Consider the following 26,077-nt stretch of genomic DNA (forward strand, 5'->3'; position numbering starts at 1 on the left):
ACAGGCTCAAGGAGCCCAAAAAAGAATCTATGATAGGGGCGCCAAGATCCGTACGTTTGCACCCGGAGATAGGGTGTTGATCCTGGTCCCGACGGTGGACAGTAAGTTCCTGGCAAAGTGGCAGGGCCCCTTTGAGATTAAGGAAAGAGTTGGTGAAGTAAACTACAAAGTATACCAGGCAGGTAAACGGAAACCTGAACAGATTTATCATGTAAATCTGATAAAACCCTGGAAAGATCGGCCTGCCTTGTCAGCGGAGCTGGCCCGTCCCGTCTGCTCGCATTCCGTACCGGAGGTACGGGTTGCAGAGACTCTCTCGGAGAGGCAAAAGACTGAAGTCAGGCAGTTTCTACTTCACAACCAAAAGTTTCTCAGAAAAACCCGGGCAGACTACGCTAGTGAAACATGACATCGTAACGGAACCTGGTGTCACAGTTCACATAAAACCCTACCGAATCCCGGAAGCGCGCCGTGAAGCCGTTTCCCGAGAAGTGAAGGCAATGTTAGAGTTAGGTGTCATTGAGGAATCGCACAGTGCTTGGTCCAGCCCGATTGTGTTAATTCCTAAACCGGACGGCACCATCCAGTTCTGCAATGACTTCAGGAAACTGAATGCGGTCTCAAAATTTGATGCCTATCCTATGCCCCGGGTCGACAAGTTAATAGATTGGTTAGGAAAAGCCCGGTATATTACGACCCTAGACCTAACAAAGGGGTATTGGCAGATCCCTCTGGCGGAGGCTGCCAGAGAAAAGACGGCATTTGCTACGCCGGAAGGTTTATTTCAGTATGTGTATATGCCGTTTGGACTGCACGGAGCACCGGCGACCTTCCAGAGACTGATGGATCGAGTCCTGAGGCCACATAGGCAGTACGCTTCGGCCTATTTGGACGACATTGTCATTTACAGCTTGGACTGGGAGACTCATCTCCAGAAAGTACAAGCTGTGATTGACGACCTGTGGGAGGCAGGTCTAACCGCGAACCCCAAGAAATGTCACATCGGGCTAGAAGAAGCCCGGTATTTGGGGTATGTAATTGGGAGGGGTGTTGTGAAACCCCAGCTCGATAAGATTCAGGCGGTTCAGGACTGGCCACAACCTGTCAACAAGAAGCAGGTGCAAGCCTTCCTGGGGATCGCCGGTTATTATCGCCGGTTCATACCCAATTTTGCAGCCATCGCTACCCCCTGACGGATCTTACAAAAGGGAAAGACTCCGTCATGATTAAATGGAGTTTAGCGGCTGAAGAAGCCTTCCATAGCCTAAAACGGGCACTTTGCTCTCAGCCCGTACTGGTGACTCCGGACTTCCGCAGCGAGTTTGTGGTACAAACGGATGCCTCTGATACCGGTATCGGGGCAGTACTCTCACAAGTGAGGGACGGAGTGGAACACCCAGTCCTCTATCTCAGCAGGAAGCTGAATAAACATGAGCAAAGGTATGCAGTCGTAGAAAAAGAGTGCCTCGCCATTAAGTGGGCTCTAGAGGCCCTCAAATATTACCTGGTGGGCCAAAAGTTCAGGCTGATCACTGACCATGCCTCTCTCAAGTGGATGCACTTGCACAAGGAACGGAATAGCCGGGTGACCCGGTGGTTCCTTGCCCTGCAGGCCTACACTTTTACGGTGGAGCACCGCCCAGGGGTACAGATGGGGAATGCAGATGCCCTGTCCCGAGTGCAATGTTTGGCGGGTGTCATTGCTCGACCGGAGTGGTCTGAGCAGAGGGGGGGGATATGTGAGAATCATGTGGGAATAGTGGATGAGGGCAGGTATATCTCGCCCAGATACCTTTCCTATTTGGCCTCGTCTGGTCAGTATCGCACCTGCTTACTAATGAATAATGGGAGGTGGATATAAAAGGATGCCAGGTGGTTGTGTGAGTGTCTCAGCCTGGGAACACAGAGAGCCTGTCTGTGTGAGAGACACACGTGAGTGAGAGCAGTGCCCACTGCAACTGTGGTTTGGCTGGATGGGAGAAGCCCGCCAGTTGGTAGTTAGGTTGTCCATTGTTTAGTTAGTGCCGGACAGGCAAGGATTTGTTTTATGTTTTATTTCTTTATGCATTGCTTTCACCGTTAATAAACCTGACCCAGTGTCAGTGATACCCGAATCCCAGCTCTGCGCCTGAGTTTCATGCTGAACGCACGTGACCTTTGACCCCAGAAAAGGCGATCCCGGAGTGTTTTATCACAATAACTACTATAATACTGCCCCTATGTACAGGAATATAACTACTATAATACTGCCCCTATGTACAGTACATGTATATAACTACTATAATACTGCCCCTATGTACAAGAATATAACCACTATAATACTGCTCCTATGTACAAGAATATAACTACTATAATACTGCTCCTATATACAAGAATATAACTACTATAATACTGCCCCCTATGTACAAGAATATAACTACTATAATACTGCCCCCTATGTACAAGAATATAACTACTATAATACTGCCCCTATGTACAGGAATATAACTACTATAATACTGCCCCTATGTACAAGAACATAACTACTATAATACTGCTCCTATATACAAGAATATAACTACTATAATACTGCCTCTATGTACAAGAATATAATGTGAGAATCATGTGGGAATAGTGGATGAGGGCAGGTATATCTCGCCCAGATTCCTTTCCTATGTGGCCTAGTCTGGTCAGTATCGCACCTGCTTACTAATGAATAATAGGAGGTGGATATAAAAGGATGCCAGGTGGTTGTGTGAGTGTCTCAGCCTGGGAACACAGAGAGCCTGTCTGTGTGAGAGACACACGTGAGTGAGAGCAGTGCCCACTGCAACTGTGGTTTGGCTGGATGGGAGAAGCCCGCCAGTTGGTAGTTAGGTTGTCCATTGTTTAGTTAGTGCCGGACAGGCAAGGATTTGTTTTATGTTTTATTTCTTTATGCATTGCTTTCACTGTTAATAAACCTGACCCAGTGTCAGTGATACCCGAATCCCAGCTCTGCGCCTGAGTTTCATGCTGAACGCACGTGACCTTTGACCCCAGAAAAGGCGATCCCGGAGTGTTTTATCACAATAACTACTATAATACTGCCCCTATGTACAGGAATATAACTACTATAATACTGCCCCTATGTACAGTACATGTATATAACTACTATAATACTGCCCCTATGTACAAGAATATAACCACTATAATACTGCTCCTATGTACAAGAATATAACTACTATAATACTGCTCCTATATACAAGAATATAACTACTATAATACTGCCCCCTATGTACAAGAATATAACTACTATAATACTGCCCCCTATGTACAAGAATATAACTACTATAATACTGCCCCTATGTACAAGAATATAACTACTATAATACTGCCCCCTATGTACAAGAATATAACTACTATAATACTGCCCCTATGTACAGGAATATAACTACTATAATACTGCCCCTATGTACAAGAACATAACTACTATAATACTGCTCCTATATACAAGAATATAACTACTATAATACTGCCTCTATGTACAAGAATATAATGTGAGAATCATGTGGGAATAGTGGATGAGGGCAGGTATATCTCGCCCAGATTCCTTTCCTATGTGGCCTAGTCTGGTCAGTATCGCACCTGCTTACTAATGAATAATAGGAGGTGGATATAAAAGGATGCCAGGTGGTTGTGTGAGTGTCTCAGCCTGGGAACACAGAGAGCCTGTCTGTGTGAGAGACACACGTAAGTGAGAGCAGTGCCCACTGCAACTGTGGTTTGGCTGGATGGGAGAAGCCCGCCAGTTGGTAGTTAGGTTGTCCATTGTTTAGTTAGTGCCGGACAGGCAAGGATTTGTTTTATGTTTTATTTCTTTATGCATTGCTTTCACCGTTAATAAACCTGACCCAGTGTCAGTGATACCCGAATCCCAGCTCTGCGCCTGAGTTTCATGCTGAACGCACGTGACCTTTGACCCCAGAAAAGGCGATCCCGGAGTGTTTTATCACAATAACTACTATAATACTGCCCCTATGTACAAGAATATAACTACTATAATACTGCCCCTATGTACAAGAATATAACTACTATAATACTGCCCCCTATGTACAAGAATATAACTACTATAATACTGCCCCCTATGTACAAGAATATAACTACTATAATACTGCTCCTATATACAAGAATATAACTACTATAATACTGCCCCCTATGTACAAGAATATAACTACTATAATACTGCTCCTATATACAAGAATATAACTACTATAATACTGCTCCTATGTACAAGAATATAACTACTATAATACTGTCCCCATGTACAAGAATATAACTACTATAATACTGCCCCTATGTACAAGAATATAACTACTATAATACTGCCCCCTATGTACAAGAATATAACTACTATAATACTGCTCCTATATACAAGAATATAACTACTATAATACTGCCCCTATGTACAAGAATATAACTACTATAATACTGCTCCTATATACAAGAATATAACTACTATAATACTGTCCCCATGTACAAGAATATAACTACTATAATACTGCCCCCTATGTACAAGAATATAACTACTATAATACTGCCCCCTATGTGCAAGAATATAACTACTATAATACTGCTCCTATGTACAAGAATATAACTACTATAATACTGTCCCCATGTACAAGAATATAACTACTATAATACTGCCCCTATGTACAAGAATATAACTACTATAATACTGCCCCCTATGTACAAGAATATAACTACTATAATACTGCCCCTATGTACAAGAATATAACTACTATAATACTGCCCCTATATACAAGAATATAACTACTATAATACTGCCCCCTATGTACAAGAATATAACTACTATAATACTGTCCCCATGTACAAGAATATAACTACTATAATACTGCCCCTATGTACAAGAATATAACTACTATAATACTGCCCCCTATGTACAAGAATATAACTACTATAATACTGCCCCTATGTACAAGAATATAACTACTATAATACTGCTCCTATATACAAGAATATAACTACTATAATACTGTCCCCTATGTACAAGAATATAACTACTATAATACTGCTCCTATATACAAGAATATAACTACTATAATACTGCCCCCTATGTACAAGAATATAACTACTATAATACTGCTCCTATATACAAGAATATAACTACTATAATACTGCTCCTATATACAAGAATATAACTACTATAATACTGCCCCCTATGTACAAGAATATATGTGCAGTGGTTTCTGCAGTATACATTATGTAGTGCTGATTGCTGGTGTATAATGACGAGTTTGGCTTCTGACTTTACCAGTATACATGATACCAGGAACCTCAGAGCTCTGTAACCTTGGGTGACTTTCCTGTGGTGGTTGGTAGCGGCAGTACTGATTAGCACCCTTATATTTGCACGGTATCAGGCAGTGTTCACATGACTGGACATAGAGGAGAATTCATACATATCACTCAGAAAGCTGCTTCATCCATAATTACTGATTCCTACAGGGAAAAGCCTTCATCTAGGTGAGTTACATCTCATCCACTAGTTACTAGTTTTGAACCCATTTGACATGAATATTCAGATGTCATCATTGTGTCATCTAAGTTATTGATTCTTAAAAGGATGATATGGAGGCACTGTGGATATCACTGTAAGGCTGGAGTCACACTAACCTGCGCAAAATACGGTCAGTATTTTACATGCGTAATATGGATGACAGACCCCTAAACAGTGCTCCGAATGTCATCCGTAATCAAGGTGTGGTCGCGTATTTTGCGCATGTCAGCATCCGTATGGCGAGATTTTCTTGCAGGCTTGCAAAATGGACATATAATGGAGCCCTATGACAGTTTTAATAAAGAAATGAAAGAATAGATATAGACACATAGAATGCATATATATATATATATATACACAGTGGTGGTCAAAAGTATTGGCACCCCTGCAATTCTGTCAGATAATACTCATCTTCTTCCTGAAAATGATTGCAATCACAAATTCTTTGGTATTATTATCTTCATTTAATTTGCTTGCAAGGAAAAAACACAAAAGAGAATGAAGCAAAAATCAAATCATTGAACATTTCACACAAAACTCCAAAAATGGGCCAGACAAAAGTATTGGCACCCTCAGCCTAATACTTGGTTGCACAACCTTTAGCCAAAATAACTGCGACCAACCGCTTCCGGTAACCATCAATGAGTTTCTTACAATGCTCTGCTGGAATTTTAGACCATTCTTCTTTGGCAAACTGCTCCAGGTCCCTGATATTTGAAGGGTGCCTTCTTCAAACTGCCATTTTTAGATCTATCCACAGGTGTTCTATGGGATTCAGGTCTGGACTCATTGCTGGCCACCTTAGAAGTCTCCAGTGCTTTCTCTCATACCATTTTCTAGTGCTTTTTGAAGTGTGTTTTGGGTCATTGTCCTGATGTAAGACCCATGACCTCTGAGGGAGACCCAGCTTTCTCACACTGGGCCCTACATTATGCTGCAAAATTTGTTGGTAGTCTTCTGACTTCATAATGCCATGCACACTGTCAAGCAGTCCAGTGCCAGAGGCAGCAAAGCAACCCCAAAACATCAGGGAACCTCCGCCATGTTTGACTGTAGGGACCGTGTTCTTTTCTTTGAATGCCTCTTTTTTTCTCCTGTAAACTCTATGTTGATGCCTTTGCCCAAAAAGCTCTACTTTTGTCTCATCTGACCAAAGAACATTCTTGCAAAACATTTTAGGCTTTTTCAGGTAAGTTTTGGCAAACTCCAGCCTGGCTTTTTTATGTCTCGGGGTAAGAAGTGGGGTCTTCCTGGGTCTCCTACCATACAGTCCCTTTTCATTCAGACGCCGACGGATAGTACGGGTTGACACTGTTGTACCCTCGGACTGCAGGGCAGCTTGAACTTGTTTGGATGTTAGTGAAGGTTCTTTATCCAACATCCGCACAATCTTGCGTTGAAATCTCTTGTCAATTTTTCTTTTCCGGCCACATCTAGGGAGGTTAGCCACAGTGCCATGGGCTTTAAACTTCTTGATGACACTGCGCACGGTAGACACAGGAACATTCAGGTCTTTGGAGATGGACTTGTAGCCTTGAGATTGCTCATGCTTCCTCACAATTTGGTTTCTCAAGTCCTCAGACAGTTCTTTGGTCTTCTTTCTTTTCTCCATGCTCAATGTGGTACACACAAGGACACAGGACAGAGGTTGAGTCAACTTTAATCCATGTCAACTGGCTGCAAGTGTGATTTAGTTATTGCCAACACCTGTTAGGTGCCACAGGTAAATTACAGGTGCTGTTAATTACACAAATTAGAGAAGCATCACATGATTTTTCGAACAGTGCCAATACTTTTGTCCACCCTCTTTTTTATGTTTGGTGTGGAATTATATCCAATTTGGCTTTAGGACAATTCTTTTTGTGTTTTTTTTCATTGAAGACAAATTAAATGAAGATAATAATACCAAAGAATTTGTGTTTGCAATCATTTTCAGGAAGAAACTGAGTATTATCTGACAGAATTGCAGGGGTGTCAATACTTTTGGCCACCACTGTATATGTATTCTATGTGTATATACCTATTCTTTCGTTTCTTTATTAAACCTGTCAGTGTGAGTTTACTGTATCTCGCACTGAATTGTCGGCTTTGTTAAAAGACACCGGGTGCGTATTTCTCGCAAGTCACACATGTGGTCCGTGTGTAATCCGTATTTTTTGCGCACCCATAGACTTGCATTGGCGTATTACGGGCGTAGTACACTGACAGTTACAGCATGCTGTGATTGGCACGGACCGTAGAATACGGATGAGAAATATACGGCTGGTGCGAGTGACCCCATAGAGAATCATTTGTCCGTGTCTAATGCGTGCTTTTTGCGCCTCTCACTCTCCCGTATTCCTCGCCAGTGTGACCCCGGCCTTATTATGGGGACACTGTGGATATCACTGTTATTATGGGGACACTGTGGATATCGCTGTTATTATGGGGACACTGTGGATATCGCTGTTATTATGGGGACACTGTGGATATCGCTGTTATTATGGGGGCACTGTGGATGTCACTGTTATTATGGGGGCACTGTGGATGTCACTGTTATTATGGGGACACTGTGGATATCGCTGTTATTATGGGGACACTGTGGATGTCACTGTTATTATGGGGGCACTGTGGATGTCACTGTTATTATGGGGGCACTGTGGATATCGCTGTTATTATGGGGACACTGTGGATATCACTGTTATTATGGGGACACTGTGGATATCGCTGTTATTATGGGGACACTGTGGATATCGCTGTTATTATGGGGACACTGTGGATGTCACTGTTATTATGGGGGCACTGTGGATGTCACTGTTATTATGGGGGCACTGTGGATGTTGCTGTTATTATGGGGACACTGTGGATATCGCTGTTATTATGGGGACACTGTGGATGTCACTGTTATTATGGGGGCACTGTGGATGTCACTGTTATTATGGGGACACTGTGGATATCGCTGTTATTATGGGGACACTGTGGATATCACTGTTATTATGGGGACAGTGTGGATATCGCTGTTATTATGGGGACACTGTGGATATCGCTGTTATTATGGGGACACTGTGGATGTCACTGTTATTATGGGGGCACTGTGGATGTCACTGTTATTATGGGGGCACTGTGGACATCACTATTATTAAGGGGACCCCCTGACATAGATGCAGAGTTGCTGGTCGGGGGTCTGGGAATGTTGGGGGACCCCTAGTTGTCACACAGTTTTTGGTCACAAATAGAAGGGATCCAATCTACTAGCTGAAGAGAGTGACATCTGTGATTGTGGTCTCCTCAGTGGCGGCGCCCCCCTCTGGCTGCACACGTTCCCACAGAGGACAAGGTGGGCTCACGTGTGGAAACTTCTCCCATAGTATCAGCAGCATCACCCACCAGACCCTTCACGTGCTAGGGTCAGCCGGACCCCCAGACTGATGGGTATTTCATCTCTGGGTCTAGTAGAAGGTCACACAGTCAGGTCAGAAGGAAGAGGGCAGCCCATATAATCAGAAAGAGGTTCTGCAGCAGCAGATGGTAGTGCGGCTCCTGTGGAGGCATTTAAGACCTACAAATACAGAGCGATTAGGGGTCACCGTGTCTCCAGCCTCACATGGATCGGATACAGTTTATTGCTTGAGACATTTCTGAGTCTTCTTCCTTCACATCCAAAACTTGTAAAGGTCTCAAACTCAGCCGGGTACATGGGACACACATGGATAAAAGCTGAGTATGAAGAGCCGCATCTTTTTTGGGGTGTGTTTTCTATTCTTTGCGTTTTGGTACAGGTCTTCTCTCTTACTTCAAGTTTTACGTAAAACAGCATTTTTATTGGGCGAATATTATCCCATTATTTTTTCGTTCTTTATTTTCCTTTTTTATTTGACCCCCCACACACACTCACACTCAGCCCCATACAGCCATAATGTTTTACAATTAACCCATTATAGCAATTCTGGCACCCCGTCCTGTAATAATGTATGTAATCCTATAGTAATGTCCCCCGTCTTATAACAATGTCACCAAGCCTGTAATAATGTCCCCATCTTATAGTAATGTCCCCCATCCTGGTCCCATCTTATAGTAATGTCCCCCATCCTGGTCCCATCTTATAGTAATGACCCTATCCTGGTCCCATCCTATAGTAATGTCCCCATCCTTGTCCCTTCTTATAGTACTGTTCCCATCCTGGTCCTTCTTATAGTAATGTCCCCATCCTGGTCCCATCTTATAGTAATGTCCCCATCCTGGTCCCATCTTATAGTAATGTCCCCATCCTTGTCCCATCTTATAGCAATGTCCCTATCCTGGTCCCTTCTCATAGTAACATTCAGTTGAGATGAAGAGCTGACTTTGGCGGCTAGCTGGACGCGACTGTCTCAGGGGCCCAAGGGTCGCAGAAGCCGCATCTGACCAGCGGACCTCATATTAGAAATCCCTGGATTATTGGATCAGATGCGTTTTAGAGTCATCTCTTTTTGCAGCTTCATATCCATCAGATGCAGGATATTGCATGAGACCCGTTGTTAGGCGTCGGGTTCCTGTCGCTGCACAGCGAGAATCCCGAGCCCTGCTCCCAGTGGTCTCCCATTCCTCCCCAGCCGCAGAGGAGCTTGCTCAGCAAGCTCGTCGGTCCCGGCGCTCTGCCCGGACCACCTCCGTGGGTTTGCTTGCTGCTGCCACCTCTGGCACAGCTATGGCAATGCATGCTAGTCAGCAGCGAGATTCTCCAGGGACTAAGTCCCCATTTCGGGCCACTGCACATGCCCGTGGAGTGATCTCCCATTGGAGATCGAAGGTCACGTGCTCAGGTCCTGCGCGTGTTCGGATTGGCCTTCCGAGAAGCAAGGAGGGTCCCGGACGCGCGCGGCTATAAAAGGTTCGCATGGCTGTAATTTCAGACTATGAGGAGTGAGTGGTGTATGCACGTGTGGCGCCCCTGAGGCTCAGTCGCCACAGAGGTACTGCACCTTCTCCTAAGGTGTAGTGCCCCACCATCCTGGTAAGTTGGGAACTCCTTTCCGCACTCCAACACCTGCATCCCACACACAGGATAGTTCAGCACTGATCACATTGCGGCTCATGCTTAGAGTGTAGCAGAGCACCTCTGGTGATTCCTTGCTTCGTAACACGAGATGTGCTGGGAGGTGGGTGGAGTTGAGATTCATATAAAAGAGTGGGAAGGTTTAGAATTAGAGGTCAGTCTGGGGTGAGTCCCAGAGGAGTGAGAAGGACAGTCAGTCAGGAGAGTCTGAGGACGGGTCCGAGGAGAGAAGGAGTGCCACAGCTGCCTCAGTGATCTGAGCCAGCTGGCACGGGAAAGAGAAGAGAAGGAGAAAGAAGTAGAACTGCAACCTAAGCTTCCATAGAGAGAAAGACAAGTACGGAACAATGGAGTAGAAGAACAGAGAGGAGTTGTGGGTTGGAAGAGGAACCCTGCCTATAGGTTCTCAGCGCAAGGCCGGGGTCCGGTCCCCGAGGTTGTATGGACACTTATGGTTCTGCAGCAGACAGCGGTGGAGTAGTTGGCTGTAAATGCACTACTCCCATCCAAGACTTGGGACACAACAGCAACACGGATAGAGAGCCGGGATCCAGGAGGTCCCTGATCAGGCTACAGCTGTCTGTCATACAAGTAGAGTTGTTAGGAACATCTGACAGGAGGAACTTCAGAGAACTACGGTACTGGAGCTCTTCACACTAAAAGGCGCAATAGAGGAGTCGTTCAGGAGAGGTACATGTTGGCGGAGTGTTGGAGGGGAGAACCCTGACTTGCCCGGAAGGTTGATTGAGTCTCTACCCCGGAGGACACGGCACGGAGGCAGGCACCAGTGTGTACCACGAACTGTGAGTAAAGCTTCCTCCATTCATTCGTCACTAACACCTTCAGCACCGCTACATCTGGGCACCAGCATCTATACCCTTCTGCGCCTCTCCTCGTCCATTGCTCCTACACTACCCTGGGACTACAGCTCCACCTGTGGGGAGCTACACCATCTTTGCTGCATCACACCATCAGTCCCAGTGGATCTGCAAGCAGCATTGGCTTAACATCTTTCTTGCCAAACACCACAGGTAGCGTCGCAAACTTTCCATATAAACTACATTACAAACATCATCCGCCTTTGATATTGGGCGCCCAGGGTCACGGACCGGGTCGCCGCTGCTGTGACACGACATCCCCCTGACACCGGCCCAGTACCGAGTACCCCACAGCCCTGGGACGGGGGGTGACCCACACGTATGAATGTCTCTGGTGACTGACTCATTATGAAACCCCGACCCTTGGTACGCATGTGTTGTGCAACCTAGCCTGCTAGCGCCCAGGCTTAGGTGTAGGTAGGTCAGAGTCTGAGTCAGGCTTTAGGCATCATCAGTGACTTGGCACGCCTCGGTGCACGTGCTCCACACTCCATTGCCAGCGTCTATAGCGGCGTTCGTGGCAGCGACGCCATGCGCTCAGAGGGCCTAGAGGGACTCTAACCCCGAGCGAAGGTTGGAGCGGTCCCAGTGTAGGCAGAAGTTTAGGTTGGCACCCAGTTTTGCTAAACCTCTGGAATCTCCCGATCAGGCGTCCGAGTGTCAGGGGGCTTCCCGCGAGGGATCCAGGCCCCGGCCCGCTCAAGCCCCTGTGATCTGTCGTGGTTGCCGGCAGTCCGGTCACTTTGCCAACCAGTGCCCACAGCGGCTGGGAAGACGCTCGCCCCTAGTGGCCGTACTAGAATCTGCGGCGTTTTCCTCCAAGTTGTCCTTTAAGGGGACACTTGGGTTTGGTTCTTCCACTCTGGCGGTGGAGGTTTGCGTGGATACCGGAGCGGAGGGCAATTTTATGTTATCTGCCTTCACTCAACGGCATGCGATACCACTGCTTATGATGTCCAAGCCAGTCACCATCAGAGTAGTGAATGGCGCGACTCTGCCCTCACAGATTACCCACCAAACCGCTCCACTGTCACTCTCGGTGTCTCCATCTTATCACGAGACGATATCCCTCCTCGTCATGCCTGAGGGTATCGACCAGGTCCTTCTAGGGGTCCCCTGGTTGCGGTATCACTCTCCCCATATAGAGTGGTCCTCGGAGAGAATTCTTGGTTGGACTAAGTCATGTGAGGGTAGATGTCTGAGGGAATGCGTCCAGGTTGCTTCCACCGAGGTCCCCGCAGATCTTTCCTCACTTCCCAAACACTATCGACAGTATGCGGAGGTGTTCTCCAAAAAGGCGGAGGAGACACCGCATCGCCCCTATGACTGTCCTATTGACCTCTTGCCTGGTGCTGAGCCTCCTCGGGGTCGAGTCTATCCCCTATCTCTCCTGGAGACAGAGGCCATGTCTCAATACATCAGGGAGAATCTGGCAAGAGGATTCATTAGGAAGTCAGTGTCACCAGCGGGGGCGGGATTCTTCTTCGTCCAGAAGAAGAGTGGGGAACTACGTCCTTGCATCGATTACAGGGGTCTTAACGCTATCACCGTTAAGAATAAGTATCCTCTACCCCTGATATCGGAGCTGTTTGATAGGCTACGGGGAGCGAGAGTGTTTACCAAACTTGATCTGTGGGGGGCTTACAACCTGATTCGCATCCGTGATGTGGACGAATGGAAGACGGCATTTAACACCAGAGACAGGCACTATGAATATCTGGTGATGCCCTTGGCCTCTGTAATGTCCTGGCCTGTTTTCCAAGACTTTCTGAACGATATCTTCCGGGATATGCTTACCACCTCTGTAGTAGTCTATCTGGATGATATTCTCATCTACTCTCCAGATATTGACTCACACCGGAGAGATGTTTGCAAAGTTTTTGACCTCCTGCAGGCAAACTCCCTCTATACCAAGTTGGAGAAGTGTGTGTTTGAGCAGGAGTCCTTGCCTTTCTTGGGCTATATCATCTTTGTCCAGGGTTTGGCCATGGATCCTGCCAAGCTACAGGCAGTGATGGATTGGCAGGAACCCCATTCTTTCAATGCGGTGCAGCGCTTTATGGGGTTCATAAATTACTATTGCCAATTCATCCCCCACTTCTCAACTTTGGGGGTAGTCCTCACCAAGAAGGGTGCAAACCCCAAGTTGTGGTCAGAACCTGTCTTCAAGGCCTTCTCCTCTATTAAATCCCATTTCGCTAGCGCTCCCATTCTACATCGCCCCAATGTGGATAAACCCTTCATTCTGGAGGTGGATGCCTCTTCCGTCGGTGCTGGTGCGGTCCTGTTCCAGAAGGACTCGCAAGGTCGGAAGCACCCATTCTTCTTCTCCAAGACCTTCACTCCGGCGGAGAGGAATTATTCCATCGGGGACAGGGAGTTGATAGCTATGAAGTTGGCCTTTTCAGAGTGGAGACACCTCCTGGAGGGGGCCCGCCACCCTTTCCAGGTGTTCACCGACCACAAGAATTTGGTCTACTTACAAACAGCCCAGCGGCTGAATTCTCGCCAGGCCAGATGGTCTTTGTTCTTCTCCCGATTCCACTTCACCCTGCATTTTCTCTCCAGGGAGAAGAATGTCCGGGCCGATGCTCTCTCCCGCTCCATGGTGTCATCAGAGGAGGAGGAGCCTCGGCTGATAGTCCCATCTGAGAGCCTGAGGACCGTGGCTCCGGTCGCCCTCCAGTCTGTACCTCCGAGCAAGACTTTTGTCCCTGCTCATCTGCGACCGGAAGTCCTCTCTTGGGCTCATTTGTCCAGGGTGGGTGGACATTTTGGGACCAAACGGAACTCTGAGCTTCTGGCGAGGACGTACTGGTGGCCACATATGGCCCGTGACGTCAGGGACTATATTCAGGCGTGCGTCTCTTGCGCCCAGAATCGGTCCTCTCGGCAGCGGCCCACTGGGTTACTCTATCCTCTGCCGGTAGCAGACAGGCAATGGGAGATGGTCAGTATGGACTTTGTGGTGGGTCTGCCCAAGTCCAGTGGCAGCACCGTCATTTGGGTGGTCACCGATCATTTCTCCAAGATGGTGCATCTGGTGCCACTCTCGCGGCTACCTTCTGCACGGGGCCTGGCAGCGTTGTTTATTAAACATGTCTTCCGCCTGCATGGCATGCCGGATAAGATTGTCAGCGACCGGGGTCCTCAGTTTGCATCTCGGTTCTGGAGAGAGCTCTGTTCTCTGCTCAGCATCGAGCTAAATCTCTCCTCGGCCTATCATCCCGAGACGAACGGGTTGGTTGAGAGAGCCAACCAGACCCTGGTGACATATCTGCGACATTTTGTCTCGGTCAGGCAGGATGACTGGGCATCCTTGCTGCCGTGGGTGGAGTTCGCTTTGAACAACGTTGTGGCCGACTCCACCGGTCAGACCCCATTCCTCTTAAATTACGGTCAGCATCCGCGCGTGCCCATGCCCGTGTCATCCACCGACTCTAGGGTGGCAGACTGCAGACTGAGCGGTGGAGGCACGCAGGATGCTATCCAAGCCTCCAAAGAGAGAATGAGGGCCTCCGCTGACGCACACAGGCGTCCTGCTCCGACCTTCGCCCCTGGCGACTTAGTGTGGCTTTCTGCCCGAAACATCAGGCTGTGGGCTGAATCCGCTAAGTTCGCACCGCGCTATATTGGCCCTTTCAAGGTCCTCGAGCAGATCAATCCTGTGGTCTACCGCCTGGCCCTTCCACCACACTTGGCTATTCCTGACACGTTTCATGTGTCCCTCCTTAAGCCGGTTCACATGTCCTGGTTTTCTGAGCCACCTGCCGGGACATCAGACCTGTAGTCTGATGAGTTTGAGGTCAATGCCATTGTGGGATGCAAGGTGATGCGGGGAAAAAAGTTTTATTTGGTGGATTGGAAGGGTCATGGTCCAGAGGCTCGGTCCTGGGAGCCGGTGGAGAACATCCACGCTCCACTTCTCATTGCGGAATTTTAGAGAAGCGAGGCTCAGAGAGGGGGGGCCCTAGGGGGGGGTAATCTTAGGCGTCGGGTTCCTGTTGCTGGACAGCAGGAATCCCGAGCCCTGCTCCCGGAAGTCTCCCATTCCTCCCCAGCCGCAGAGGAGGTTGCTCAGCAAACTCGTCGGTCCCGGCGCTCTGCCCAGACCAGCTCTGTGGGTTTGCTTGCTGCTGCCACCTCTGGCACAGCTATGGCAATGCATGCTGCTCAGCAGCGAGATTCTCCAGGGACTAAATCCCCTGTTGTGAGCTCATCTGTTCATTCATCTTTTGTGTCCGAGGATCTCCCTCTTCTGGTGAAGGAAGGTAGTGAGGCTGATTTGGATGAAAGAAACCAAACACCTGATCAGGTGGATTGTGACTGGGTAACGGGAACTTCAGACTGGATATAAGGCAGCTGACTCCCTTCTGAGTCGCTGGTGATTGCTCTGCTGGATTCTTGGAGACCAGTCTGATTCCTGCTTCCCAAAGATAAGTTTTTGCTCTGCTATTGAACTTATTAGTTTTGGTTTTGTTTACCTTGTTTTTTGAGTTCAGCTATCCCCGGCCGGGGGTGTGCTGGATTCTTTTTCCTTGATCAGTGTTCTCTTTTGCTCTGCTTTCAGAATATTCTGAGTGCTGATATAGGGTTTGAAGTCTAGTGCCTTCAGGGTCCTTTTTGCTTATCAGTTGTGTTGGTAATATTTTTAGCAGGGTTTTCTCGGATTGCATACAGCAGCTTTTCTGTCCTGTCCTTTTTAGTTAGCTTGGGCCCCATCGTTTGCTCAACCTATCTTTCTATCTGTGTTAATGTTTTCATCTTGCTTCACCGTCATTATATGTTGGGGGCTGTCTATTGCTTTGGGGTCTGCTCTGGGGCAGTCAGTTTTCCCCTTTTCTCTCTTTAGGCTTATTTAGATCTCCGGCTGTGACGAGGTGTCTAGGATCACCGTAGGAACACTCCACGGCTACTGCTAGTTGTGTGATAGAATTAGGGGTCTGCAATCCGCTAGTTTCCAACCTCTCTGATTTTCTGAGCTGAGCTTGTGTTTTGTTTTTTCCTCCTCGGTGACTCAATCATAACAGTCCCCATTTCGGGCCACTGAGCATGCCCGTGGAGTGATCTCCCATTAGAGATCGAGGGTCACGTGCTCGGGTCCTGCTCATGTTTGGATTGGCCCATCCAAGAAGCCAGGAGGGTCCCGGACGCGCGCGGCTATAAAAGGTTTGCATGGCTGCTCGGCCATGCGCTAGGATAGACTGTAATTTCAGACTATGAGGAGTGAGTGATGTATGCACGTATGAATGTCTCTGGTGACTGACTCATTATGAAACCCCTACCCTGGGTACGCATGTGTTGTGCAACCTAGCCTGCTAGCGCCCAGGCTTAGGTGTAGGTAGGTCTGAGGTTGAGTCAGGCATTAGCCCTCATCAGAGACTCGGCACGCCTCAGTGCACGTGCTCCACTTCATAGCCAGCGTCTATAGCGGCGTTCGTGGCAGTGACGCCGTGTGCTCAGAGGGCCTAGAGGGACTCTTACCCCGTGTCCTTAGGGTAGAGTTCTGTGGCCGCTTTCTGTGCGCGCTTTAGCCGGGCTCCGTGAGCTAAACAGGCAGCGGCATTTATGTTCAGCGGTGGTGCGGCTCTGTGCAGTATCAGAGTTCGCTCCTGTTCACACGGGGCGACGTAACCCACGTGTGATCTTTCCACACCGCTATATACTTCCGCCATTACCTAGAAGCAGTGTACCACCTCTGCACGGTGGATCCCGGGCTGCGAACGCACCTACTCTTAGTTTATAATTTGGTGCGTTCCGCCAGCCCTAACACCCGTTTTGTAGTCATCTCAACCCTGGTTTTAGTTTCACTCACATCTGGCAGAGGTTGTGGTAGGAGATGCGTTTCGAGTGGAGGACAACCCGTGCTTTAGCTTCATTTATATCCGATACAATCACTTGGGTTATTACATGAGAAACATTTCAGGTTGGACTCAACCCGTGCTGTAGCCTAATTCACAACTGATGTTCACTGATGAGCAGAAGGGTAACATTGATTTGACCTTCTGACTTTTAGCTCCATATCTCATCATCCACTACTGATTCCAATGTGAGACCGCCACCATCTTATACACAATCATCTTGCCTATCTCTTACATAAATGTGACTATTTAGCATATGATTAGTTATGCAGATTCTCGTCATGTCGCTGCATTATTACTGCTTAGTCCTCGTGGTGGGAAAATATTTCTTCCGGAATATTACAAAATACAACCTGTTCTCACATTCCGTAATAGCTCAGTGTGTTATTAGGATGATTCCCAAGCGAAAGGTTTGAATCGAGGTGACGCCATGAAGAAGATTTCCCAAGAAAAGAGAAACTGTCTCATCCAGCTCATCGATGGCAGTCTCTCAGCCAAGAAAACTGCCAAACTGCATCATGTGAGCGCCATGATAATTGGAAGATTACGCAATGAATTCCGTCCATCCATTCAGAAGCCAAGAGGTAGACGTCCAGGCAAAATATTGGAGTCTCGAAGTCGATTCATCACTATCAGTTCTGGAGACACAGCAGTGGAGGAGGCTCGTATGTTCCATAATGGTGAGATCACAGATGTCCATGTAAGCACCGTGTGACTCACATTACACAAGTCTGGAATGGTGACCTGTGAAAAGGTGAAGAAGCCTCAACTTCAATATCGTCATAAGAAGCGTCGGCTCCAGTTTGCAAAAAAAAATTCAAAAAGTGGAAAGGAGAAGATTGGGAACGGGTGACTTGGAGCGATGAGATGAAAGTCAATAGATGAGGATCTGATGGGAGCAAATGGGTCTGGAAGAAAAAAGGGAAAAAGGGGCTAATGGGCCAAGAAATTGAAGGAACTGTCAAGTTCAGCGGAGGAAGCCTGATGATATGGGTTTGTTTCATTGGGTCCTTGACCAGGATCGATGGTCTCAATGCTGAGCTATATGTGAATATCCTTCAGGACGAGTTACTTCCTACACTCGAGTACTATGGGTATGAAAAGGACGACATTGTGTTCCATCAGGACAACGACCCGAAGCATACGGCGAGATTGATAAAGAAGTGGATCAATGACAATGAAGTAGAGGTGCTGGATTGTCCTCACAGTCCCCAGACCTCAACCCCAATCCAACACTTTGGGGAGAGATGAAGAATAAGCCGTATACAGACCCAAGTGAGGCGACCAGGAGGCAACAACATGGGGAACGTGTAGAAGAGACCGGGGATCAGATGTCGGCGGAGACATGATTGAATCTGACGGAGAGCAGAAGGATTCAGGCCGTGGTGAAAGCAAAAGGTGGAAATACAAAATACCAACAAAATAATGAAAATGATCATTTAGATGTTTAGGAGCAAAGCAGTAACGATGCAGCGACATGACGAGAATCTGCATCACTAATCATATGCTAAATAGCTGCAAGTCACATTTATGTATGAGATGGAAAAGATGATTGTCTATAAATGGTGGCGGTCTCACGTCCAGTAGCGGATGGTGAGATATGGAGCCTGGATGTTGAAACTGGAAAACATTGTTCCCCTTCTGCTTGTCAGTGAGGCTATTATGTGAAACGCGTTCTGTCCTTCTCCGTATAGATCCAGGTTACTATATGAGATGTGATTACGGCTGGATTTCACCCTTGCTTTAGTGTATATATATTCCATGCAGTCACTGTGAGTTCCCAATAGCCGGCCTAGCAGTGGAAGCAGCCGCGGCCTCGCCCGTCACTTGTCAGTCAATTGCGTCATCGTCCGATGATTGGAGGCAGCGGAGCGGGTTCCCTAGCAAATTAGTAGCAGCATGATCCCCCGGTTGGTTCCCTTGACGCTTGCTTTCATCTATGATACAGGATATTGTTATAGGAGACGTTCCCTGGGTCGGGCTCCATCCTGGCTTTTTAGCTTCATTCATTGATGATGCAGGTTAGGTGACGCGTTTTGGGCTGGGTTCCTCCCTTGCTTCTTCTCTGTTGCAGGTTGTGATCTTTAGCTTATTTCTGACATGGGTTGTCCTGTGTGATGCTTATCGGGGTTGGTGCGGCCTTTCCTTGAGCTTCATTCATATATAATACAGGTATGTGACGCGTTTTGGATCTTTAGCGCGTCTGATGCAGATTATTGCCGGCGATTCCTTTCGGGTTTATTTCATGTCAGTCAGCTGTTTTCTTTTTTGTTGTTGTTCACATCCTTTACAGGTTTTATCGTGACTCGTACTGAGGTCAGCTCGTCCTTTTTTCTTTATTTACATACATTACAGGGATTATGGTCTCGGGGTCGTCTCCCTTCATTTACATCAAATACAGTTTTTTTTTTTTTGCTTTTTAGAGATCCAACACCTCATAACCTATAATGGAGGGAGTCATTTTGTGATCGGTCATGAGGCGTTACCTGCCCCTGTGGCCGGCCTGTCCTGGGCGCTGTACCCCGCTGTGGCCGCCAGGTGGCGCTGTACCCCGCTGTGGCTGCCAGGTGGCGCTGTACCCCGCTGTGGCCGCCAGGTGGCGCTGTGGAGCTTAGACCGCAGTGCACACAGGCCTGCCCCTCTCTCCTCCCCGGGCTCCTGTTACACGCTGGCTGCCCCCTCCCCCACCATTGGCCATTCCTCCCCTCCTCCCCCGGCTGTGTGTCTGCTGTGCCCAGTCTCCAGTCTGTCGGCCCTTCATGGAGCCCCCTGGACTCCTGCGCTCTGTCTGCTCCTCCTGACACAAAGAAGCCAGCCAGCAGCTGCCCATCACCTCCCTGCCTGGCCCCCGAGCTGGAGGAGCCCGGGGAAGGAGGGAGGCTGCCCCCCGGACCTCTCACACCACCACCCCTGGGATTTATGGTTGCTTCTCGGCCCTCCTCAAGCACCATGCAGCCCCCTCCAAGAAAGGTGAGGAGGGAGAGAAGGGGCCAATATCGGGATGGGGGGGCTGACCTGTCCCTCCCCATGCTGCATGCATTGTTGTGTGCGCTGCATTCCATGTGCATTGTGTGTGTGCTGTGCTGTACAGGAGCCTGCAGCTGACACTGCACCGACCTGACACCAGGCTGATACATGGGAGCCCTGGATGATGTCTGTGTGCAGAGAAGCTGCCCAGGGCTGGACACATGCAGGCAGGAGTCAGGGGGCATTGCCAGCATTTAACCCTGCATGTCCCGAGCATGGTGTGTCCCACCTGATCCATTGGAGCAGCCTGAAGTTTCTCTGCAGGACAGTGACACATGGTGCACCCCCAATGGCTGAGTGATGGGTGTAATAAGCAGGGATCTGCTCCATGAGGGGGATGATGATACATTGTAACAGCTCGGTGTTCTGCCTGATGCAGTGTAACTACCTGCAGGAGGGGGAGGATGCAGTGTAACTACCTGCAGGAGAGGGAGGATGCAGTGTAACTACCTGCAGGAGAGGGAGGATGCAGTGTAACTACCTGCAGGAGGGGGAGGATGCAGTGTAACTACCTGCAGGAGAGGGAGGATGCAGTGTAACTACCTGCAGGAGAGGGAGGATGCAGTGTAACTACCTGCAGGAGGGGGAGGATGCAGTGTAACTACCTGCAGGAGGGGGAGGATGCAGTGTAACTACCTGCAGGAGGGGGAGGATGCAGTGTAACTACCTGCAGGAGGGGGAGGATGCAGTGTAACTACCTGCAGGAGGGGGAGGATGCAGTGTAACTACCTGCAGGAGGGGGAGGATGCAGTGTAACTACCTGCAGGAGAGGGAGGATGCAGTGTAACTACCTGCAGGAGAGGGAGGATGCAGTGTAACTACCTGCAGGAGAGGGAGGATGCAGTGTAACTACCTGCAGGAGAGGGAGGATGCAGTGTAACTACCTGCAGGAGAGGGAGGATGCAGTGTAACTACCTGCAGGAGAGGGAGGATGCAGTGTAACTACCTGCAGGAGGGGGAGGATGCAGTGTAACTACCTGCAGGAGAGGGAGGATGCAGTGTAACTACCTGCAGGAGGGGGAGGATACATTGTGACAGATGATCCTTTATCACTACCTGGGGGGTGTAAATTCCTGCACATTGGAAGGATGATGGGGAACTACCTGGGATTTTGGAGATGGAGGATAATACATTGTAACAGCTCAGTGTTCTGCGCACAGATACATTGTAACTGCTTGGAAACTGCATCATGATGGTGATTATAATGTATCAAAACAAACCCCTTCAAAAGTCCAGGCAGTTCCAGAGTATCATGATGTCTGATACATTGTAACTGCCTACAGTTTTGCAGCAGAAGGATGATGATGATGATGCATTCTTTCCTGAGCTTTGCATTGTGATGGTTTTCCATATATCGTAACTACATGGACATTTCCTGCTGCTGATGATCTTGGTACATTGTATCTACCTGTCCTTTGCCCTGTCATTATACATTGTGTCACCCCTGGACTCGCAGCCGCCTGGTTGCTGCAGTTTCTGCTTCTGATCCATGCCGTCCTGTCAGATGAATGCAGGTTCTTCCATCCTGGGCCTGCAGCTGTTGACAGGCTTGTCTTTCTGGCAGGCTGGAGGTGGCTGCCGTGTCCTCCCGTCCTGCAGGCTGGAGGTGGCTGCCGTGTCCTCCCGTCCTGCAGGCTGGCGGTGGCTGCCGGGTCTTCCCGTCCTGCAGGCTGGCGGTGGCTGCCGGGTCTTCCCGTCCTGCAGGCTGGCGGTGGCTGCCGGGTCTTCCCGTCCTGCAGGCTGGCGGTGGCTGCCGGGTCTTCCCGTCCTGCAGGCTGGCGGTGGCTGCCGGGTCTTCCCGTCCTGCAGGCTGGCGGTGGCTGCCGGGTCTTCCCGTCCTGCAGGCTGGCGGTGGCTGCCGGGTCTTCCCGTCCTGCAGGCTGGCGGTGGCTGCCGGGTCTTCCCGTCCTGCAGGCTGGCGGTGGCTGCCGGGTCTTCCCGTCCTGCAGGCTGGCGGTGGCTGCCGGGTCTTCCCGTCCTGCAGGCTGGCGGTGGCTGCCGGGTCTTCCCGTCCTGCAGGCTGGCGGTGGCTGCCGGGTCTTCCCGTCCTGCAGGCTGGCGGTGGCTGCCGGGTCTTCCCGTCCTGCAGGCTGGCGGTGGCTGCCGGGCCTTCCCGTCCTGCAGGCTGGCGGTGGCTGCCGGGCCTTCCCGTCCTGCAGGCTGGCGGTGGCTGCCGGGTCTTCCCGTCCTGCAGGCTGGCGGTGGCTGCCGGGTCTTCCCGTCCTGCAGGCTGGCGGTGGCTGCCGGGTCTTCCCGTCCTGCAGGCTGGCGGTGGCTGCCGGGTCTTCCCGTCCTGCAGGCTGGCGGTGGCTGCCGGGTCTTCCCGTCCTGCAGGCTGGCGGTGGCTGCCGGGTCTTCCCGTCCTGCAGGCTGGCGGTGGCTGCCGGGTCTTCCCGTCCTGCAGGCTGGCGGTGGCTGCCGGGTCTTCCCGTCCTGCAGGCTGGCGGTGGCTGCCGGGTCTTCCTTCATTCTGTAGAGTAGCCGCAGTTTCCCCTTTGATCCAGTGTAACAGTCGGTTACATCCAGGGATTCTAATCTGCAGCATCTTTCCCCAGTCTTGATCTCTCCAGGCTTCAGCTTCCACATCGCAGCCATCTGAATTAATCTCCCTGTGACCTGCAGACTGTATGCGCAGGGATTATAGGAAGTGGTGTGGAGTGGTGGGGCCTGCAGGATGCAGCAGTCTTCCCCTACGCTGCAGATGATTGCACCCTGGGCCTGCAGATGTCAGCAGCTTTCTGGCCCACGTCCCCTCGGTGCTGATGACCCAACGTCAGCAGAGCCGCCGCCAGGTCTTGCAGTTGTGGTCTTATTCCGGACACCTACGTTTGCCTGTGGATTGTTTGCTTGGTTGCAGCAGGGATCAGTTTTGACATTTGATGCATTGGAAGATTTATTGATATTATCATAAGATGCACAAATTCATGAATGGCCGAATGGTGCACGGGCCGTTAGAAATGTCGTGTTTCTCTAGACGCGGCAGGTCCGCTGTGACGCTGCTGTGTTATAACCGATGATTTGCAGAAATAAATGGTGCACAGGTTCTCACTAAGGACCGGACATCCACTCGCGGGAGGTTGTGCCATGTTTAGCACATTGCAGGGACGGTAACTTTCCCCATTGTACTGATCCATTTCTTGGGACCTACAGAAGAGAGGGGTCTTCTGGAGACGTCTCATATATACAGGTTCCACTTCTGTGTGTGATTTGTGCTGATCCACAGAGTATCCTATCACTACCGAATGGGCGGCCGCTCGCCCTAAGGCCGGGGGTTCAGAAGGGCGAGTAAAAAAGTTGTCTCCTGGCCATAAAAAAATAAATAGGGACGATAATACTCATCTGAATGATCCCTAAAGGCCTGGATGTCCAGAGCGTCACTCCTAATCCCAAACTTGTTCTTGCGGCCATGAAGAGGTGTCAGCAGCAGATGCAGATTAATGACAAAGATTGATATTACTAGTATTAAAAGCAATGATACGAGCAGTGGATTACAACTGTGAATTACCCAAGGAACTATTTTGGCTATATGATACAACTGCACCCCCCCCCTTTGCCCCCAGGCTCTGCGCACCCCCCCCTTTGCCCCCAAGCTCTGCGCACCCCCCCCTTTGCCCCCAGGCTCTGCGCACCCCCCCCTTTGCCCCGAGGCTCTGCGCGCACCCCCCCCCTTTGCCCCGAGGCTCTGCGCGCGCCCCCCTTTGCCCCCAGGCTCTGCGCACCCCCGCCTTTGCCCCCAGGCTCTGCGCACCCCCCCCCTTGCCCTGAGGCTCTGCGCGCGCCCCCCTTTGCCCCCAGGCTCTGCGCACCCCCCCTTTGCCCCGAGGCTCTGAGCGCGCCCCCCTTTGCCCCCAGGCTCTGCGCACCCTGTCATTTTGCTGAGTTTTTGGAGTGCAAACTACAACCTTTTCAGGAGGATTTGGAGAGTTTCTAATCAGTTTCTGCCCCAAACAAACACAACAAAAACTTAATGAGCGCATGCCGTTATAATTATTTTCGTTTTTTTGTTTTTTAAGTCCCTCTTTTTTTATCTTCTGTCATTAGCTGCCGTCTTTATCATCAGTCTTCAAAATTGCGGCGCACACGGGTTATTAATTTTGTGCTGATTCACTAAATGCTTTTTGTTCTTGTCTTTTTACCTTTTTATTTATTTATTTGTAACCATTTTATAGCAAAAAGACAAAGGATCCATTTAAATGGCGCACAAAATATTTGTACAAAATTTTCTGGCATAAGAAAAGGTCACTCCGGGAGGTGACTGAAGTATTTGCTCAATTTTTGCAACTTTTTAAAATGGTAAACAGAAAACAAAGCAGAAGAAGTAAAAAAAAATAGACAAAAAAGGTGCAAAACAAACAAAAAATACAGGAAAAGTAAGCAAAAATGAAGGCCATGTCAGGCTTGCCCGGGTCTGATGTGTCGTACAGCTATAACCCGACCTTTGCTGAACGGATTGATACATTGTTACAGTCTGATGATTCCATACTGTTCCGTGCTGCTCGGGCCCCGCAGGTGATGGCGCCGGCTGTCCGTGCTGCTGGGGCCCCGCAGGTGATGGAGCCGGCTGTCCGTGCTGCTGGGGCCCCGCAGGTGATGGAGCCGGCTGTCCGTGCTGCTGGGGCCCCGCAGGTGATGGAGCCGGCTGTCCGTGCTGCTGGGGCCCCGCAGGTGATGGAGCCGGCTGTCCGTGCTGCTGGGGCCCCGCAGGTGATGGAGCCGGCTGTCCGTGCTGCTGGGGCCCCGCAGGTGATGGAGCCGGCTGTCCGTGCTGCTGGGGCCCCGCAGGTGATGGAGCCGGCTGTCCGTGCTGCTGGGGCCCCGCAGGTGATGGCGCCGGCTGTCCGTGCTGCTGGGGCCCCGCAGGTGATGGAGCCGGCTGTCCGTGCTGCTGGGGCCCCGCAGGTGATGGAGCCGGCTGTCCGTGCTGCTGGGGCCCCGCAGGTGATGGAGCCGGCTGTCCGTGCTGCTGGGGCCCCGCAGGTGATGGAGCCGGCTGTCCGTGCTGCTGGGGCCCCGCAGGTGATGGAGCCGGCTGTCCGTGCTGCTGGGGCCCCGCAGGTGATGGAGCCGGCTGTCCGTGCTGCTGGGGCCCCGCAGGTGATGGAGCCGGCTGTCCGTGCTGCTGGGGCCCCGCAGGTGATGGAGCCGGCTGTCCGTGCTGCTCGGGCCCCGCAGGTGATGGAGCCGGCTGTCCGTGCTGCTCGGGCCCCGCAGGTGATGGAGCCGGCTGTCCGTGCTGCTGGGGCCCCGCAGGTGATGGAGCCGGCTGGTGCTGAGTCTGCAGGTCCCCGTACTTCTCCCTACACTTTCGCCCTAGCGGTCTATTTAAGGCAAATGTAGCAGAGCGGTCTCTGACTGGATAACCTCAGCTCTGCTACATCTGGAGGTTGTGTTTCCTTCAGCTTGATGCATTTTGGTTATGCGCTTCTCCCTCTAGATTGGGGGGCGTCCAGCCGCTGGGAATCCCCCACACTTCTTGCTCGATCGTTGCTCCGTTCATTCACTAGGGGATCGCTGCAGCGCTGTATTTGAATGGAGCAGTGGTCGGCCGGGTGCATCGGCGCTCCGTGTGACCATAATATGGGGTCTCTGCGGTTGGACCCCATGATCTAGAGGTTATCATCCATCCTGTGGACAGGGGATAACGTTTTCCAGCCGGATTACCCCTTTAATGTTTGTGCTGGGTGCAGAGTTTTGGTTTCTCAATATTTAATGAGAAGTTCTGAAACTTTCTTAGAGACTGTGTTTTAATTTCTCAAAA

At 49.9% G+C, this 26,077-nt stretch overlaps 1 protein-coding gene across 6 annotated transcripts in view; it reads left to right on the forward strand.

The window, feature by feature from the left end:
- FCHSD2 (FCH and double SH3 domains 2) overlaps window positions 1-26,077 on the forward strand; it is a 231,382-nt gene that overhangs the window by 59,951 nt on the left and 145,354 nt on the right. The window contains exon 1 of one of the 6 annotated variants that reach the window (XM_073548580.1): window positions 19,935-20,262. The exons of 2 other annotated variants lie outside the window; for them this stretch is intronic. In XM_073548580.1, coding sequence (XP_073404681.1) covers window positions 20,212-20,262 — 51 coding nt within the window. In that variant the 5' untranslated portion in view covers window positions 19,935-20,211. Of the gene's footprint in view, window positions 1-19,934; window positions 20,263-26,077 lie in introns of those variants that run through there. 3 more of the 6 variants (XM_073548578.1, XM_073548583.1, XM_073548581.1) reach the window with 3 other exon arrangements.

This window comes from Dendrobates tinctorius, unplaced genomic scaffold, assembly GCF_039654945.1.
Source record: "Dendrobates tinctorius isolate UK_male_01 unplaced genomic scaffold, ASM3965494v1 ptg000157l, whole genome shotgun sequence".
Classification (NCBI taxonomy): domain Eukaryota; kingdom Metazoa; phylum Chordata; class Amphibia; order Anura; family Dendrobatidae; genus Dendrobates; species Dendrobates tinctorius.